Source organism: Xenopus tropicalis, chromosome 7, assembly GCF_000004195.4.
Source record: "Xenopus tropicalis strain Nigerian chromosome 7, UCB_Xtro_10.0, whole genome shotgun sequence".
Classification (NCBI taxonomy): Eukaryota; Metazoa; Chordata; class Amphibia; order Anura; family Pipidae; genus Xenopus; species Xenopus tropicalis.
In genome coordinates this window covers 132637024-132655785 of record NC_030683.2, presented here as the reverse complement: position 1 = coordinate 132655785, position 18762 = coordinate 132637024, and the positions used below count along the sequence as shown (strand labels likewise).

Sequence of the window (18762 nt, the reverse complement as noted above, 5' to 3'; positions counted from 1 at the left end):
TCAGTAGAACATACCCCATTATATGGCAGGGCCCGGCTGTAGGTGGGTGTTTGGGGGGGTCCCTTTCAGTAGAACATACCCCATTATATGGCAGGGCCCGGCTGTAGGTGGGTGTTTGGGGGGGTCCCTTTCAGTAGAACATACCCCATTATATGGCAGGGCCCGGCTGTAGGTGAGTGTTTGGGGGGGTCCCTTTCAGTAGAACATACCCCATTATATGGCAGGGCCCGGCTGTAGGTGAGTGTTTGGGGGGGTCCCTTTCAGTAGAACATACCCCATTATATGGCAGGGCCCGGCTGTAGGTGAGTGTTTGGGGGGGTCCCTTTCAGTAGAACATACCCCATTATATGGCAGGGCCCGGCTGTAGGTGAGTGTTTTGGGGGGGGTCCCTTTCAGTAGAACATACCCCATTATATGGCAGGGCCCGGCTGTAGGTGGGTGTTTGGGGGGGTCCCTTTCAGTAGAACATACCCCATTATATGGCAGGGCCCGGCTGTAGGTGAGTGTTTGGGGGGGTCCCTTTCAGTAGAACATACCCCATTATATGGCAGAGCCCGGCTGTAGGTGAGTGTTTGGGGGGGTCCCTTTCAGTAGAACATACCCCATTATATGGCAGGGCCCGGCTGTAGGTGGGTGTTTGGGGGGGTCCCTTTCAGTAGAACATACCCCATTATATGGCAGAGCCCGGCTGTAGGTGAGTGTTTGGGGGGGGGGTCCCTTTCAGTAGAACATACCCCATTATATGGCAGAGCCCCGGCTGTAGGTGAGTGTTTGGGGGGGGGTCCCTTTCAGTAGAACATACCCCATTATATGGCAGGGCCCGGCTGTAGGTGAGTGTTTGGGGGGGTCCCTTTCAGTAGAACATACCCCATTATATGGCAGGGCCCGGCTGTAGGTGAGTGTTTGGGGGGGTCCCTTTCAGTAGAATATACCCCATTATATGGCAGGGCCCGGCTGTAGGTGAGTGTTTGGGGGGGTCCCTTTCAGTAGAACATACCCCATTATATGGCAGGGCCCGGCTGTAGGTGAGTGTTTGGGGGGGTCCCTTTCAGTAGAACATACCCCATTATATGGCAGGGCCCGGCTGTAGGTGAGTGTTTGGGGGGGTCCCTTTCAGTAGAACATACCCCATTATATGGCAGAGCCCGGCTGTAGGTGAGTGTTTGGGGGGGTCCCTTTCAGTAGAACATACCCCATTATATGGCAGAGCCCGGCTGTAGGTGAGTGTTTGGGGGGGTCCCTTTCAGTAGAACATACCCCATTATATGGCAGGGCCCGGCTGTAGGTGAGTGTTTGGGGGGGTCCCTGTCCCACAGAGCTTACAATCTACGCGGGTAGAATAGGAGGGGATTTGGCGCTAGGGGCCATGGGAGCTGATGCTGATTCCCCATTGCTTTTACCAGGTAAGGAAATTCCCTGTAAGAAGCAGCTGTGGGAGGGGCCAGTAGGGCAGGTAATGAACAAGGGCAAATAAAACAGAAAGTCAAGTTACAACACAAGCAGAAATTAACTTAGAACTCAGCAATTCTCTAGTATAAATCACATATCTCCGCGCCCCTCACAACATGGCGTCCCCTTCCGCCTATATAGAGCCGCGCCCTTCCCAACATGGCGTCCCTTTCGCCTATATAGAGCCGTGCCCTTCCCAACATGGCGTCCCTTTCGCCTATAAAGAGCCGTGCCCTTCCCAACATGGCGTCCCTTTCGCCTATAAAGAGCCGTGCCCTTCCCAACATGGCGTCCCTTTCGCCTATAAAGAGCCGTGCCCTTCCCAACATGGCGCCCACTTTCCTTTCGCTCACATTCTCCCACGGTCGTCAGTATCCGCCCAAACTTGTCTCAACCGTGAAGTTTCATTCAGCCAATAGCAGCGCCGACGTGTGAGTCTATGTGACGTTTAGCTGCCCCACACAAGATGGCGTATGGCGTGAACGTCCGGTCTTAATGCGTCTCATTTTTTTGTGACCTTCATAACATGGCGCTTTCGCCTTCTGCGCCCTCGGCTGCTAATTGATTTGCACGTGCGCGTCACAGGGGCTGTGCGTGCGCGCTCACGCGTTGTCCGTACCATTCTCCCATCAGCCGCTAAAGGGAAGATGGCGGCTCCGTGACTGAGGAGATACCGGGAGGGACCGGGCCCGGCCTGCGGGACAGAGAGAAATCGGGTGAGACAGCCGGGCCAGAGGCAGGGATTGGGGAGGGGGGACTGGGGAAGGTACATGTCAGGCTGTAGGGCCGGGGGGGTATGAGACTGGGAATATTAGGGACACAGGTGAGACTGCGCAGCCGGGAGGCTTGAGAATAAGACTGTCAGGGAATGGGAGGAAAGGGACTGTCACACGTGAGACTGCAGCTCCGCTCAGATATGAGACTGCCTGGCAATTTTAGAGAAATACAGTGAGACTTTCTGGGAATATGAGATGGAGAGATAGAGACTGTTAGACAGCAGGGTCTAAGGTATAAATGTGAGAGCATCTGGGAATATGAGAGAGACAGGTGAGACTGCTGGGACTGAAGGATGTAGGACTCTGGGGAATGAGAGAGACAGACAGGTGAGACTGCTGGGACTGAAGGATAGGACTCTGGGGAATGAGAGAGACAGACAGGTGAGACTGCTGGGACTGAAGGATAGGACTCTGGGGAATGAGAGAGACAGACAGGTGAGACTGCTGGGACTGAAGGATAGGACTCTGGGGAATGAGAGAGACAGACAGGTGAGACTGCTGGGACTGAAGGATAGGACTCTGGGGAATGAGAGAGACAGACAGGTCAGACTGCTGGGACTGAAGGATAGGACTCTGGGGAATGAGAGAGACAGACAGGTGAGACTGCTGGGACTGAAGGATAGGACTCTGGGGAATGAGAGAGACAGACAGGTGAGACTGCTGGGACTGAAGGATGTAGGACTCTGGGGAATGAGAGAGACAGACAGGTGAGACTGCTGGGACTGAAGGATGTAGGACTCTGGGGAATGAGAGAGACAGACAGGTGAGACTGCTGGGACTGAAGGATAGGACTCTGGGGAATGAGAGAGACAGACAGGTGAGACTGCTGGGACTGAAGGATAGGACTCTGGGGAATGAGAGAGACAGACAGGTGAGACTGCTGGGACTGAAGGATAGGACTCTGGGGAATGAGAGAGACAGACAGGTGAGACTGTTGGGACTGAAGGAAGGATAGGACTCTGGGGAATGAGAGAGACAGACAGGTGAGACTGCTGGGACTGAAGGATAGGACTCTGGGGAATGAGAGAGACAGACAGGTGAGACTGTTGGGACTGAAGGAAGGATAGGACTCTGGGGAATGAGAGAGACAGACAGGTGAGACTGCTGGGACTGAAGGATAGGACTCTGGGGAATGAGAGGGACAGTCAGGTGAGACTGTTGGGACTGAAGGAAGGATAGGACTCTGGGGAATGAGAGAGACAGACAGGTGAGACTGCTGGGACTGAAGGAGGGATAGGACTCTGGGGAATGAGAGAGACAGACAGGTGAGACTGTTGGGACTGAAGGAAGGATAGGACTCTGGGGAATGAGAGAGACAGACTGTAGGGTGTGAGAGCGTCTGGGAATATAAGAGAGATGCGTAAGGCAATGAGAGGTGGGTGTGCGACTGTTTGGGAATGGGAAACGCTGCCTGGGAATCGGAGACAGGCCAGACTGCAGGGCCAGATATGTGACTGTTTATGTAAGAGAGACTGTCCTGCTGAGGGGCGGATGCGAGGCCTCAGGGAGTGAGACAAGTTAGACTGCAAGGGACGGATATAGGTCTGGGAATGAGAGAGACAGTGAGACTGCAGGGCAGAACCAAGCAAAGGTGGCAGTCTGTGCCCCCTACCCCGGGGCAGTATATTGGCACAGTCTGTGCCCCCCCCCGGGGCAGGATATTGGCACAGTCTGTGCCCCCCCCGGGGCAGGATATTGGCACAGTCTGTGTCCCCTACCCCGGTGCAGTATATTGGCACAGTCTGTGCCCCCTACCCCGGGGCAGTATATTGGCACAGTCTGTGCCCCCCCCGGGGCAGGATATTGGCACAGTCTGTGCCCCCCCCCGGGGCAGTATATTGGCACAGTCTGTGCCCCCTACCCCGGGGCAGTATATTGGCACAGTCTGTGCCCCCCCCCGGGGCAGGATATTGGCACAGTCTGTGCCCCCCCCCCGGGGCAGTATATTGGCACAGTCTGTGCCCCCTACCCCGGGGCAGTATATTGGCACAGTCTGTGCCCCCCCCCCGGGGCAGGATATTGGCACAGTCTGTGTCCCCTACCCCGGTGCAGTATATTGGCACAGTCTGTGCCCCCCCGGGGCAGTACATTGGCACAGTCTGTGGCTCCCCTGGGGCAGTATATTGGCACAGTCTGTGCCCCCTACCCCGGGGCAGTACATTGGCACAGTCTGTGCCCCCTACCCCGGGGCAGTACATTGGCACAGTCTGTGCCCCCTACCCCGGGGCAGTATATTGGCACAGTCTGTGCCCCCCCCCGGGGCAGGATATTGGCACAGTCTGTGCCCCCTACTCCGGGGCAGTACATTGGCACAGTCTGTGCCCCCTACTCCGGGGCAGTAAATTGGCACTGTGAGTGGCGCAGGAAGAAAGAGAAGAGACAGCTACTGAGAGTTCATTGGGTTCATTTACTGCAATTGCCCCCCCATTATACCCTGCGGGCTGTGCCCAGGCAGATCCCCTGCCCCCCCTGCTCCATTCCAGCATTTTCTAGGTGGCTAATTAGCCGGGAGAGTTAATTGGCACAGAATGTTGTGCCCTGCCCTGGTTCTGCGGTTCCATAAACAGCGCCCGCTGCCTCCCTGCCTGGGTTTCTGCAGTGCCAGAGAGACATCGGCGGGTTCTGTATGGAGCTATCTGTGCCCCTCGGGGGATGCCAGCTGGCTACAGAAAGGGAGAGTGGGCACAGCTTGGGCTCCTCCTATAGACACACAGTGGGGCAGAATAGAGGGGAGCTTTGGGCTTGATACAGATATTGGGTATCTGTGCCCAGGGCTGGGGCACCTACTGGCATTTGGCTTTCTGCCAGCCATATACATAATTTGTGTGAGATACAAACCACTCTCTCTTATGCCAAGGCAACCGTTACCCCTGGCACGAGAGCTATTTGCTCTGTGCTTGTGGGCTGAACCCCATCCTCCTCATATAATAGTGGGACAGTCACATTATTTATCTTCTGAATTGTGCGCCTCCCCTTGCTAGGTCCAGATTCTCTTGTGCTGTACCGGGTGGGGAAGTTTGGCCCACTTCAGGCCCCTTAGTCCTTGTAGTACTAAGGTACTGGGCAAATGATCCGTAAGTTCTACTATTGGAAAGGGGCAAATGGGCAAGGACCTGGGAGCAGCGGGCAAGTGTGGCACATTGGGCACAGGAAGCACCTACAGGTCCATTGAATCAAACCTTCCCCAAAATAGGCCACAAAATACAGCAGCTCTCTAGTTTGGAGTTTCAGCAGCTATCTGGTTGCTAGGGTCCAAATTACCCTAGCAACCAGGGAGGAGTTTTGATGAGAGGCTGGTATATGAATGGGGGGGGGGGGGGGTGAGTAGAGAAAAAAGGAATAAAAAGTAACAATAATAATAAAACTGGAGCCTCAGAGCGATAGGTTTTGGCTGCCGGGGTCAGTGACCCCCATTTGAAGGCTGGAAAGTGTTAGTAGAGGAAGGGAAATAAAAACAATATGAAATAAATAATGAAGACCTATTGGAAAGTTGCTCGGAATAGGACTTTATGTAATAATGAAGCTCCCCTTTAATGCAAATGTGTCCACCTTTTATTCTTCCTTTACTTCCCCTTTAAATAAACACAAACCCGGCTGTAAGATGTGGCTGTTCTCCCCGGCAGGGGTTGGTGAGATGCCATGGCTGTCTCTTCTGAAAGTGAAGACGATGCATTTATGGCCATCGACTCGGAGGAAGGAACGATGGAACAGGACGAGGAGCTGCCCCCCCGAGGGGCGAGACTGAGGGGCAGGCACAGCCAGCTGATGGCAGAGATGCCAGAGGAGGTGCTCGAGTACATCCTGTCCTTCCTGTCTCCCTACCAGGAGCACAAGACTGCCGCCCTAGTGTGCAAGAAGTGGTACCGGCTCATAAAGGGTAAGTGTGCTCCCCCTGTTGTACTGGGCATGGAATGCATTGGCGGGTTTCGGGCCGACCCGGGCACCACTAGTAGAATGTATAATCCCTGCTTGTGATTTGCCTTTGGGAATGGTTTGGGGGGTTATTAGTAGTCTGTAGCCCTGAGCAGCCCCGCCCCCTGGCACCCAGCACCCACGTATATTCTGTGTAACAGTACATTGTAATATGGCGGCTCCTTCCATAATGCATGGCCTCAGGTGGCAGTTAGCAGGGGTGGCAGGAAGCAGCCCCCATACTATAAGTACCTGAATGCTGGAAATTCAACCCATTAGGTACATCTGGCACGGCCCCATCTCACCTCCTCAGGGACACAAAGATAAGTGGGGCGGGGGCCATGGGGAAGGCTCGGAGCAGCATAGGGGGTAGAATGGTTCCAAGGCAGCACAAGGTTTACTTTAATTTGCTTGGTGGTGCCATGCAGTTGTCTCCCTGGGTCCCCTTGCTGGCTGTGCCGGATGCCCCCCCCTGGGTCCCCTTGCTGGCTGTGCCGGATGGGCCTCCCCTGGGTCCCCTTGCTGGCTGTGCCGGATGGGCCTCCCCTGGGTCCCCTTGCTGGCTGTGCCGGATGCCCCCCCCTGGGTCCCCTTGCTGGCTGTGCCGGATGGGCCTCCCCTGGGTCCCCTTGCTGGCTGTGCCGGATGCCCTCCCCTGGGTCCCCTTGCTGGCTGTGCCGGATGGGCCTCCCCTGGGTCCCCTTGCTGGCTGTGCCGGATGCCCTCCCCTGGGTCCCCTTGCTGGCTGTGCCGGATGGGCCTCCCCTGGGTCCCCTTGCTGGCTGTGCCGGATGGGCCTCCCCTGGGTCCCCTTGCTGGCTGTGCCGGATGCCCCCCCCTGGGTCCCCTTGCTGGCTGTGCCGGATGCCCTCCCCTGGGTCCCCTTGCTGGCTGTGCCGGATGGGCCTCCCCTGGGTCCTCTTGCTGGCTGTGCCGGATGGGCCTCCCCTGGGTCCTCTTGCTGGCTGTGCCGGATGGGCCTCCCCTGGGTCCCCTTGCTGGCTGTGCCGGATGGGCCTCCCCTGGGTCCCCTTGCTGCCTCTGGCAGATGCCCTCCCCTGGGTCCCCTTGCTGGCTCTGTTGTGGCCTCATCTGGCTTTCGGGGGGCTCCTATGGGTCCCCCTTTTTGTCAGGGAAAGAATCTAGATGTAAAAACCATGGAATGAATGGCAAGTTGGCTGCTGTTCAGTGATTTATACTCGTAACTTTGTTTAGAAGATCAGGGCCGATCCCTCTGATGAGAGGGGAAATGAGATGTGCAGGGTGCCAAGGAGCTGCCATGTCGTCACTGCATTATTCACTGCGGGCCCACGACTCCCAGCCCAGGGCTGCACTTCAGGTTCATGCCCTTATAAGGATGGGAGTATATTACTCATATGTGTGAGTGCGGGAGATAAGGGGGGGCATTGCTAACGCTGCGCTAAGTCTCATTCATCCGGGGGGCGGCCCGGTGTGGGAAATAGCGCAGGGCCCCAGCCGTCCAATAGGAAATGGTTGGAATACTTTCCCTTCCTGCGAGTGACTGAGAGGAAAGTTGCCCTTTAGAGTCACTTGTAGAATGTTCTAGATGGGCCGGCACTGAGCCCCCTTGCGCTTGGCCGTTGGTTGGTTTTCCTTTCTGTTCTGCCTGTAACTTCCCAGCAGCCACAAAGCATCACTGCATTATTAGGCTTTTCTGGCCTTGCCCTTTTAAAGGGGAAGTTCACCTTCCAAAACATTTTTTCAATTCAGTTGTTATTGAGGGCTTTTTCTCCAATTGTTCTGCTCTTACAGGAGTTGCCTGCAAGAGGGAGGGTGGTTAACTGTTAGTATGTTATAGAATGGCCTATTCCTAGCAACTTTTCAATTGGTCTTCATTTTTTATTTGTTACAGTTTTTGAATTATTTGCCTTCTTCTTCTGCCTCTTTGCAGCTTTCAAATGGGGGTCACTGACCCCGGCAGCCAAACCCTATTGCTCTGTGAGGCTCCAGTTTTATTGTTATTGCTACTTTCTATTCCTTATCATTCTATTCATATTGCTGTCTCTCTTTAAAACTGTGGCCTGGTTGCTAGGTTAAATTGGACCCTAGCAACCAGGTACCCTTTGAAATCCCAAACTGGAGAGTATGCTGAACAAAAGGCTGAATAAATCAAAGACTGCAAATAATAAAGAATGAAGACTGGCACCCCCAGTGATTGTAACTTCTCCTTTAACAGAGCTGTAAGGAAGCCTGCAAGGCTCATTTGTGCTACAGGAGCAGCAGTAGAGAGAGGAATGAATGGATTGTGGGTCGGAATGAGAGTTTATTTATTAGATTGTATTTAATCTGATGTCTCTCTCCCCCCCCCCCCCCCCGCAGGGGTAGCCCACCAGTGTTACCATGGCTTTATTAAAGCAGTGCAAGATGGAAACATCCAATGGGAGAGTCGGACCTACCCATACCCAGGGACGCCAATCACTCAGCGCTTCTCCCACAGTAAGTACCATGGGGTCCCATACACATCCCCTGTCCCTGCACGTGGGCGGGACACTCACAGACTTGGCCCCTCCCCTCGCCAGTAACCTGTGAAGCCATATTGTTTCCTGGCAGGGCCAAGTATGTGTGTGTGTGTGTGTCTATTCTGTGTTTGATTGGAGCAGTCGTTTCCTAGCAACCCATGGCCCGCTGAACCCCTCCCTCACTGTGCCCCCTGCCCAGGTGCCTGCTATTACGACGCCAACCAATCCATGTACGTGTTTGGGGGCTGCACCCAGAGTAGCTGCAACGCTGCGTTCAATGACCTATGGAGACTGGATCTGAACAGCAAAGAGTGGATCCGACCCTTGGCCTCTGGTGAGTGGATGTGGGGGTACAGGGTGGGCACTAAGGTGGGGGCATGGCGCTATTTATTGTAGCTGTAGTTCTACTACTACACAGGCAGAGAGAAGAGCAGAAGCAGACCAGGCTCTACATATACCTGAAGGTTACTTCAGGTTAACTGTTAGTATGTTATAGAATAGCCTATTCTTAGCCACTTTTCAGTTGGTCTTCATTTTTTATTATTTCCCTTCCTCTTCTGACTCTTTTGCAGCTTTCAAATGGGGGTCACTGACCCCGGCAGCCAAACCCTATTGCTCTGTGAGGTTCCAGATTTATTGTTACTTTTTATTCCTTATCTTTCTATGTATGGCCTCCTCTATTGATATAACAGTTTCTCTTTCAAACCACTGCCTGGTTGCTAGGTTAAATAGGACCCTGGCAACCAGATGGCTGCTGAAATTCCAAACTGATGAGCTGCTAAACAAACAAATAAAAAAAACAATGAAGACCAATTGCAGATTGTCTCAGAATAGCACTTGCTACATTATACTAAAAGTCTGTTCCCCTGTTGCCCTCCCCTGAGTAGCACTCACTTAGGGATATTCAGTCCAATGATGGAGCCGGGGGGGGGGCACCATATACCATGTATGCATTCCCTGGCCCCATCATGCGCAGCCCCCCAGCACAAGTGTTGCTCTGTCAGTTGCCAGACCTGCCACTGGTTTCATTGGTCCTTTGCCCCTTGAGCCCCCAGAGGCCATGTCTGATCTATAGGCCTGCCTGCTGCTGCCTGCAGTGCTATGCTGTGCCCTGTAGGGGCAGTATAGAGTGTTCTTGCCCACCCATAGCCTGGCAGTGGGTTGGTGCCACTTATTTCCCTGCTCGTGTCTCCGTAGGGTTCTCCCCTGTTCCCGTGTCCCTGCATGTTTAGGATTAGGCGCCTGTGAGGCAAATTCCCAGCTCCCCCCCCTGAGAATGAGCTGCAGCCTGGGATCCCACGGGAGGGGCCGTTACAATCCCACCCTTCTGCTTCCAGGACTGTGCAGCCCTCTCCCAGCCATTCCCTGCCTCTGTCTGGGGTGGCTGCCGGGCACTGCCGGGGGGGGGGAGCTGGCACTTGGGTACAACATGGATCCTCTTCTGCCATGTGTGGGGAGGGGGGGCCCCCAAAGCTCTCGACAAGGAACTACATGGTATTCTGTTTATTCTGATTTTGGTTGCTGTGTCGGAAGCTCTGCCCCTGGGTATGTAATGGGCGAGGGGGGATTCTCCTACCAAAACAGGGCAAATGCAAGCGGGACCAGGTATAATGCCAAGTATAGTTACCCTTTAACACGTGTATCATGGAGCCAAATACAGAATATGAGATGGAAAGCGTGTATACCCATAACTCCATGGGGTATATTGTACCAGTAATCATGTACCTTTCCCTTAATTACATTTATATCCTGAGGGACAAAATCCTGGGGTTACTGGTACATTATATTCTGAGGGGCAGAGCCCTGGGGTAGGTACAGTAGGGGCATTACTGGTACATTATATTCTGAGGGGCAGAGCCCTGGGGTAGGTACAGTAGGGGCATTACTGGTACATTATATTCTGAGGGGCAGAGCCCTGGGGTAGGTACAGTAGGGGCATTACTGGTACATTATATTCTGAGGGGCAGAGCCCTGGGGGAGGTACAGTAGGGGCATTACTGGTACATTATATTCTGAGGGGCAGAGTCCTGGGGCAGGTACAGTAGGGGCATTACTGGTACATTATATTCTGAGGGGCAGAGCCCTGGGGCAGGTACAGTAGGGGCATTACTGGTACATTATATTCTGAGGGGCAGAGCCCTGGGGCAGGTACAGTAGGGGCATTACTGGTACATTATATTCTGAGGGGCAGAGCCCTGGGGCAGGTACAGTAGGGGCATTACTGGTACATTATATTCTGAGGGGCAGAGCCCTGGGGCAGGTACAGTAGGGGCATTACTGGTACATTATATTCTGAGGGGCAGAGCCCTGGGGGAGGTACAGTGGGGGCATTACTGGTACATTATATTCTGAGTGGCAGAGCCCTGGGGCAGGTACAGTAGGGGCATTACTGGTACATTATATTCTGAGGGGCAGAGCCCTGGGGCAGGTACAGTAGGGGCATTACTGGTACATTATATTCTGAGGGGCAGAGCCCTGGGGCAGGTACAGTAGGGGCATTACTGGTACATTATATTCTGAGGGGCAGAGCCCTGGGGCAGGTACAGTGGGGGCATTACTGGTACATTATATTCTGAGGGGCAGAGCCCTGGGGCAGGTACAGTGGGGGCATTACTGGTACATTATATTCTGATGGGGTAAATGTTAGTTTGATGTTGCAGGTTCCTACCCCTCGCCCAAGGCTGGGGCCACACTTGTTGTGTACAAGGAGCTGCTGGTTCTGTTCGGAGGTTGGACCCGACCCAGTCCTTATCCATTACACCAACCTGAGCGATTTTTTGATGAAATTCACACCTACTCGCCTTCCAAAAACTGGTAAGTGGGAAATGAAGGAACAAAGAGCCTGATTGGTTTGTGCTGTCATGGCCGCTGTACAGAGCGGGGGTATTCGGGTGCCTGGTAGAACCGACAGGATCTGGTACTGATACGTCTCACCCAACTGGACCTGCGGAGTAACACCGACTGGAGACTCGTGGGCCGGACTTGGCCCTTCAGGGAATTATAATTGCCCCCAGTCTGCTCCATTGACTTCCCTGTGTGACATTATAATTTTCCTATATTAGGGGACTGCAGGTCTTACACCATTGCTACAGGGCATATGGGGCAGCTGGGGGCAATAAGAATGCAGGCTGATTGCCCTTTTGCTTTCCAGGTGGAACTGTATCGTCACAACGCACGGGCCCCCACCTATGGCCGGGCACTCGTCCTGCGTCATTGGAGATAAGATGATAGTGTTTGGGGGCTCCTTGGGCTCTCGCCAAATGTGAGTAGATATTTTCTATTTTCTTGCCTATTCGTTCGACTAGAGCAGAACTTACACTGAGCGGGGAGAGATGGGAAAGTACAACTGGCATGGGCCAAGCAGCAGCCAATCAGCAGATAGCGTTAGTGGTACAGCAGCTAGCAGAACTCTACCAACAGCAACCAATCGGCTGCAGCCTTCAGCAACCAGTTAGCAAGTAGCTTTATAGTAACCTATAGCAGCCAGTCAGTAGTAAGCCTTACTCTGCCCATAGCAGCCAGTCAGTAGTGAGCCTTACTCTGCCAGTCAGTAGTGAGCCTTACTCTGCCCCATAGCAGCCAGTCAGTAGTAAGCCTTGCTCTGCCCATAGCAGCCAGTCAGTAGTGAGCCTTACTCTGCCAGTCAGTAGTGAGCCTTGCTCTGCCCATAGCAGCCAGTCAGTAGTAAGCCTTACTCTGCCCATAGCAGCCAGTCAGTAGTGAGCCTTACTCTGCCCATAGCAGCCAGTCAGTAGTGAGCCTTGCTCTGCCCATAGCAGCCAGTCAGTAGTGAGCCTTACTCTGCCAGTCAGTAGTGAGCCTTACTCTGCCCCATAGCAGCCAGTCAGTAGTAAGCCTTGCTCTGCCCATAGCAGCCAGTCAGTAGTGAGCCTTACTCTGCCAGTCAGTAGTGAGCCTTGCTCTGCCCATAGCAGCGGCCAGGTCAGTAGTAAGCCTTACTCTGCCCATAGCAGCCAGTCAGTAGTTGAGCCTTACTCTGCCATAGCAGCCAGTCAGTAGTGAAGCCTTGCTCTGCCCATAGCAGCCAGTCAGTAGTAAGCCTTACTCTGCCCATAGCAGCCAGTCAGTAGTAAGCCTTACTCTGCCCATAGCAGCCAGTCAGTAGTAAGCCTTACTCTGCCCATAGCAGCCAGTCAGTAGTGAGCCTTACTCTGCCCCATAGCAGCCAGTCAGTAGTAAGCCTTGCTCTGCCCATAGCAGCCAGTCAGTAGTGAGCCTTACTCTGCCAGTCAGTAGCCTTGCTCTGCCCATAGCAGCCAGTCAGTAGTAAGCCTTACTCTGCCCATAGCAGCCAGTCAGTAGTGAGCCTTACTCTGCCCATAGCAGCCAGTCAGTAGTGAGCCTTGCTCTGCCCATAGCAGCCAGTCAGTAGTGAGCCTTACTCTGCCCATAGCAGCCAGTCAGTAGTGAGCCTTACTCTGCCCCATAGCAGCCAGTCAGTAGTGAGCCTTACTCTGCCCCATAGCAGCCAGTCAGTAGTAAGCCTTACTCTGCCCCATAGCAGCCAGTCAGTAGTAAGCCTTACTCTGCCCCATAGCAGCCAGTCAGTAGTAAGCCTTACTCTGCCCATAGCAGCCAGTCAGTAGTGAGCCTTACTCTGCCCTATAGCAGCCAGTCAGTAGTGAGCCTTACTCTGCCCCATAGCAGCCAGTCAGTAGTGAGCCTTACTCTGCCCATAGCAGCCAGTCAGTAGTGAGCCTTACTCTGCCCCATAGCAGCCAGTCAGTAGTGAGCCTTACTCTGCCCATAGCAGCCAGTCAGTAGTTAGCCTTACTCTGCCCATAGCAGTCAGTCAGTAGTGAGTCTTACTCTGCCCATAGCAGCCAGTCAGTAGTGAGCCTTACTCTGCCCATAGCAGCCAGTCAGTAGTGAGCCTTACTCTGCCCTATAGCAGCCAGTCAGTAGTAAGCCTTACTCTGCCCATAGCAGCCAGTCAGTAGTAAGCCTTACTCTGCCCCATAGCAGCCAGTCAGTAGTAAGCCTTACTCTGCCCATAGCAGCCAGTCAGTAGTGAGCCTTACTCTGCCCATAGCAGCCAGTCAGTAGTAAGCCTTACTCTGCCCCATAGCATATAAGTGACCTTGTGGTATTGGGGTTGTAGCAGATTCTGTCACTTTATTCCTCAGTCCTGTGGGGCATTTAGTTACTTACTGTACCCCCATTATCTGTGTCCCCCCTCCCAGGAGCAATGATGTGTGGGTACTGGACCTGGAGCAGTGGTCATGGTCTAAGCCCACTATTACTGGTTCCTGTCCTCATCCTCGTGGCGGGCAATCTCAGGTAGGTGCCCAACTGCTGGGGCAGATATTACTATTTCCAGGCTAGAGCAGTGATTGGTGTTGTGGTATATTTGGTGTGACTCCAATCTCCCCCCAGTACTTACCCAGGTACAGAGCTCTGATTCTCTGTACTTCCTGCTCCTGGGCTGCTCTCTTTCCCATGGTCAGGCAGGAACCCCCCCCCTGGGTAAGTGAATCCAATCTCCCCCCAGTACTTACCCAGGTACAGAGCTCTGATTCTCTGTACTTCCTGCTCCTGGGCTGCTCTCTTTCCCATGGTCAGGCAGGAACCCCCCCCCTGGGTAAGTGAATCCAATCTCCCCCCAGTACTTACCCAGGTACAGAGCTCTGATTCTCTGTACTTCCTGCTCCTGGGCTGCTCTCTTTCCCATGGTCAGGCAGGAACCCCCCCCTGGGTAAGTGAATCCAATCTCCCCCCAGTACTTACCCAGGTACAGAGCTCTGATTCTCTGTACTTCCTGCTCCTGGGCTGCTCTCTTTCCCATGGTCAGGCAGGAACCCCCCCCCTGGGTAAGTGAATCCAATCTCCCCCCAGTACTTACCCAGGTACAGAGCTCTGATTCTCTGTACTTCCTGCTCCTGGGCTGCTCTCTTTCCCATGGTCAGGCAGGTACCTCCCCCGGGTAAGTGAATCCAATCTCCCCCCAGTACTTACCCAGGTACAGAGCTCTGATTCTCTGTACTTCCTGCTCCTGGGCTGCTCTCTTTCCCATGGTCAGGCAGGTACCTCCCCCCTGGGTAAGTGAATCCAATCTCCCCCCAGTACTTACCCAGGTACAGAGCTCTGATTCTCTGTACTTCCTGCTCCTGGGCTGCTCTCTTTCCCATGGTCAGACAGGAACCTCCCCCTGGGTAAGTGACTCCAATCTCCCCCCAGTACTTACCCAGGTACAGAGCTCTGATTCTCTGTACTTCCTGCTCCTGGGCTGCTCTCTTTCCCATGGTCAGGCAGGTACCTCCCCCTGGGTAAGTGAATCCAATCTCCCCCCAGTACTTACCCAGGTACAGAGCTCTGATTCTCTGTACTTCCTGCTCCTGGGCTGCTCTCTTTCCCATGGTCAGGCAGGAACCTCCCCCATGGTAAGTGAATCCAATCTCCCCCCAGTACTTACCCAGGTACAGAGCTCTGATTCTCTGTACTTCCTGCTCCTGGGCTGCTCTCTTTCCCATGGTCAGGCAGGAACCTCCCCCCTGGGTAAGTGAATCCAATCTCCCCCCAGTACTTACCCAGGTACAGAGCTCTGATTCTCTGTACTTCCTGCTCCTGGGCTGCTCTCTTTCCCATGGTCAGACAGGAACCTCCCCCTGGGTAAGTGAATCCAATCTCCCCCCAGTACTTACCCAGATACAGAGCTCTGATTCTCTGTAGTTCCTGCTCCTGGGCTGCTCTCTTTCCCATGGTCCCACACAAGCTGGTTCCCTGAGTAACTGACCTCCCCTCTCTCTCCCGCTGCAGATAGTGATTGATACAGAGACCATCCTGATCCTGGGGGGCTGTGGAGGCCCAAACGCTGTGAGTATTCGGGGCTCCCTTGGGGGGTTACACCCAAGTCTGACAGCTGGGAGTTTTTAATACTTTATGGGGCATTTATTAGTCTCCATAGGGTAATGCCAGTGTGTGTAGTTGGGGGGCAGCACTGTGCCAGTAATAGTGTATAGGGAGCCCCCCGGTGTGTAAGCGCAGTGCCTGTGGTACATCTCTTGTCATTGTCTGTGCAGCTGTTTAAAGACGCTTGGCTCCTACACATGCACGAGTGCCCTTGGACCTGGCAGCAACTCAAGGTGGAGAATGAGGAGCATGGTGCCCCCGAGCTGTGGTGCCACCCAGCCTGCAGGGTGAGTCAGGGGGGGCCCTCCATTCCCTTATGTTCTGTATAACACTATGGCACCCCCTACCCATATGTATAAATACAAATATACAGAGAAGGAATGTTCTGGGCACACAATAAGCTGTACCCCCATACTGTACTGTCTAAGGGAAACACTATGGCACCCCCTACCCATATGTATAAATACAAATATACAGAGAAGGAATGTTCTGGGCACACAATAAGCTGTACCCCCATACTGTACTGTCTAAGGGAAACACTATGGCACCTCCTACCCATATGTATAAATACAAATATACAGAGAGGGAATGTTCTGGGCACACAATAAGCTGTACCCCCATACTGTACTGTCTAAGGGAAACACTATGGCACCCCCTACCCATATGTATAAATACAAATATACAGAGAGGGAATGTTCTGGGCACACAATAAGCTGTACCCCCATACTGTACTGTCTAAGGGAAACACTATGGCACCCCCTACCCATATGTATAAATACAAATATACAGAGAAGGAATGTTCTGGGCACACAATAAGCTGTACCCCCATACTGTACTGTCTAAGGGAAACACTATGGCACCCCTACCCATATGTATAAATACAAATATACAGAGAAGGAATGTTCTGGGCACACAATAAGCTGTACCCCCATACTGTACTGTCTAAGGGAAACACTATGGCACCCCCTACCCATATGTATAAATACAAATATACAGAGAAGGAATGTTCTGGGCACACAATAAGCTGTACCCCCATACTGTACTGTCTAAGGGAAACACTATGGCACCTCCTACCCATATGTATAAATACAAATATACAGAGAAGGAATGCTGTGGGCCCGTGGGGAGGCTTATTGGTCACATGACGGCTATATTTACATATTTCTGCTTCCTGCAGGTGGGACAGTGCGTAGTCGTATTCAGCCAGGCACCCAGTGGCCGCGCCCCTCTCAGCCCGAGTCTGAACTCCCGCCCTTCCCCAATCAGCGCTACTCCCCCCGCCTTGGCCCCTGACCCCAAGGAATACCGTTCCCACTCGCCAGTCCGGGCCCCAGACGAGGCCCCCTGTGTAAATGGGCGCTGGGGAACGCTCCGCCCCCGGGCTCAGAGACAGAACACAGGCGGTTCCAGGGAGGGCAGTCTGTCCCCGGCCCGGGGGGACGGCCTTTCCCCTGTACTGAATGGGGGCGGGGTTTCTCCCGGTGCCTCGCTGGACAGCCCCCTGCAGGTCCTTTCCCCCCCGGCCGCCGAGGTGTGTGGGACCCGCAAGAACTCCCTCCCCGAGCAGAGAGACTTGTGCCTTGGAGCGTCGGACTACGAGTGGGAGAGGAAACGTAGGGACCCGGAGCTGGACTCTGCCGGTCGGACCCCGTCAGAACAAACCAATGGGCTTCACACCCCCCCGCACATCACTACTACCCTCTCGGGGGCTGTTTCACCCGGGGCGCTACGCAGGGGGCTGGAAGCTGTCAGAGCCCTGGCTAGCTCCTCCCCCTCTGCACCCCAAAGCGGCGCTTCCCCTCGGAGCCCCCCCACCCTGCCGTCCCCCGGCTCGCCCAGTAGCGGAGCGGAATCTGCCCCCCGACCAGTCCAGGCCCAGAATGAAGGACATTCCCTGCCCGCCATTGCCCGCCGCTTGGGGCACCACCCCCCCCAGTCGCTGAACGTGGGCAAGCCCCTGTACCAGAGCATGAACTGCAAGCCCATGCAGATGTACGCCCTGGACATTCGGGGGGCCCGGGAGCGGGGCCGGGTAAAGTGGAAAGTGTTCAACAGCAGCTCGGTGGTGGGGCCCCCCGAGACCAGCCTGCACACGGTGGTACAGGGGCGCGGGGAGTTGATCATTTTCGGGGGGCTGATGGACAAGAAACAGAACGTCAAATATTACCCCAAAACCAACGCCTTGTATTTTGTACGAGCGAAGAGATAATGTCGCGGAATGGCTAACCAATCGGACTCTTCATTCTCCTGGCCCCGCCCCCCCCCCGCTTGTTTCCTTTCTACTGTTTTACACTACTTGTTCCCTTGTGTTTTTAGCTCTCGATATGATGACACGAGCCAATAAAGAAAACAGCTGAACTCAATAGGCCAGGCTCTGTCCTCAGTGGGCCGGCCTCTGCGCTCAGTGGGCTGGCCTCTGCCCTCAGTGGGCCGGCCCCTGCCCTCAGTGGGCCGGCCTCTGCCCTCTCCTTCTGTACATTGCTCAGGGTTTTCCATTTTCTCCTGCTGCAAACAACTCTTCCCTGCTGTGAGCCCCAGGCTGATTGGTCTCGGGGGCAAGGGCTGGAGGAGATTGTGTGCCCCCACCTTTCAGGGGTTCAGGATATAAAGCTGCCTGAGGGCAGGGGTCCAGTGGCTCTGGGCAGCAGGGTTAGACTGGCTATGCAGCAATACTGGGCTGCGCAAGGGGGCTGAAAGCAGTGGGTGGGGCTTCCAATAGGGGTGATTGCTGATTCGCTGCTGTGGATCCACAGAAATCCCTTGCGTTGCTTTCAGCCAATATGGAAATCTCAAAAATCATTTTAGCTTTATGTGCTGCCAACTCCCAGCAGCCTCTGCCCAAAGCAACTCATGGTGGCACCGGCCCGACCCTCAGCCCAGGGTGATGTGTGGGCAAAGCCTTACAGGGCCACAGCTGGTTGGGCGCTATACTGTCTGGCTATATGGGCATGTAGGGCCGGGGGCTGTAATGTCACCCTGACCCATTGGTGCTGATGGGCCACAGCTGGTTGGGCACTATACTGACTATAGGGGCAGGTAGGGCCGGGGGGCTGTAAGTCTCCCTGACCCATTGGTGCTGATGGGCCACAGCTGGTTGGGCGCTATACTGTCTGGCTATAGGGGCAGGTAGGGCCGGGGGCTGTAAGTCTCCCTGACCCATTGGTGCTGATGGGCCCCAGCTGGTTGGGCACTATACTGACTATAGGGGCAGGTAGGGCCGGGGGGCTGTAATGTCTCCCTGACCCATTGGTGCTGATGGGCCACAGCTGGTTGGG

General features: G+C 54.3%; 1 protein-coding gene across 1 annotated transcript; it reads left to right on the top strand.

Annotated features, from left to right (window-relative positions):
* Positions 1 to 1822: 1822 nt before the first annotated feature.
* Positions 1823 to 17850, top strand: fbxo42 (F-box protein 42). The gene is made up of 10 exons (XM_031905594.1): positions 1823 to 2165; positions 5849 to 6102; positions 8478 to 8594; positions 8817 to 8951; positions 11278 to 11431; positions 11769 to 11879; positions 13822 to 13918; positions 15395 to 15451; positions 15658 to 15774; positions 16665 to 17850. The coding sequence occupies exons 2-10, from the start codon at positions 5865 to 5867 to the stop codon at positions 17694 to 17696; spliced, it is 2058 nt and encodes a 685-aa protein (XP_031761454.1). The 5' UTR covers positions 1823 to 2165; positions 5849 to 5864; the 3' UTR covers positions 17697 to 17850.
* The last annotated feature ends 912 nt before the right edge of the window (positions 17851 to 18762 follow it).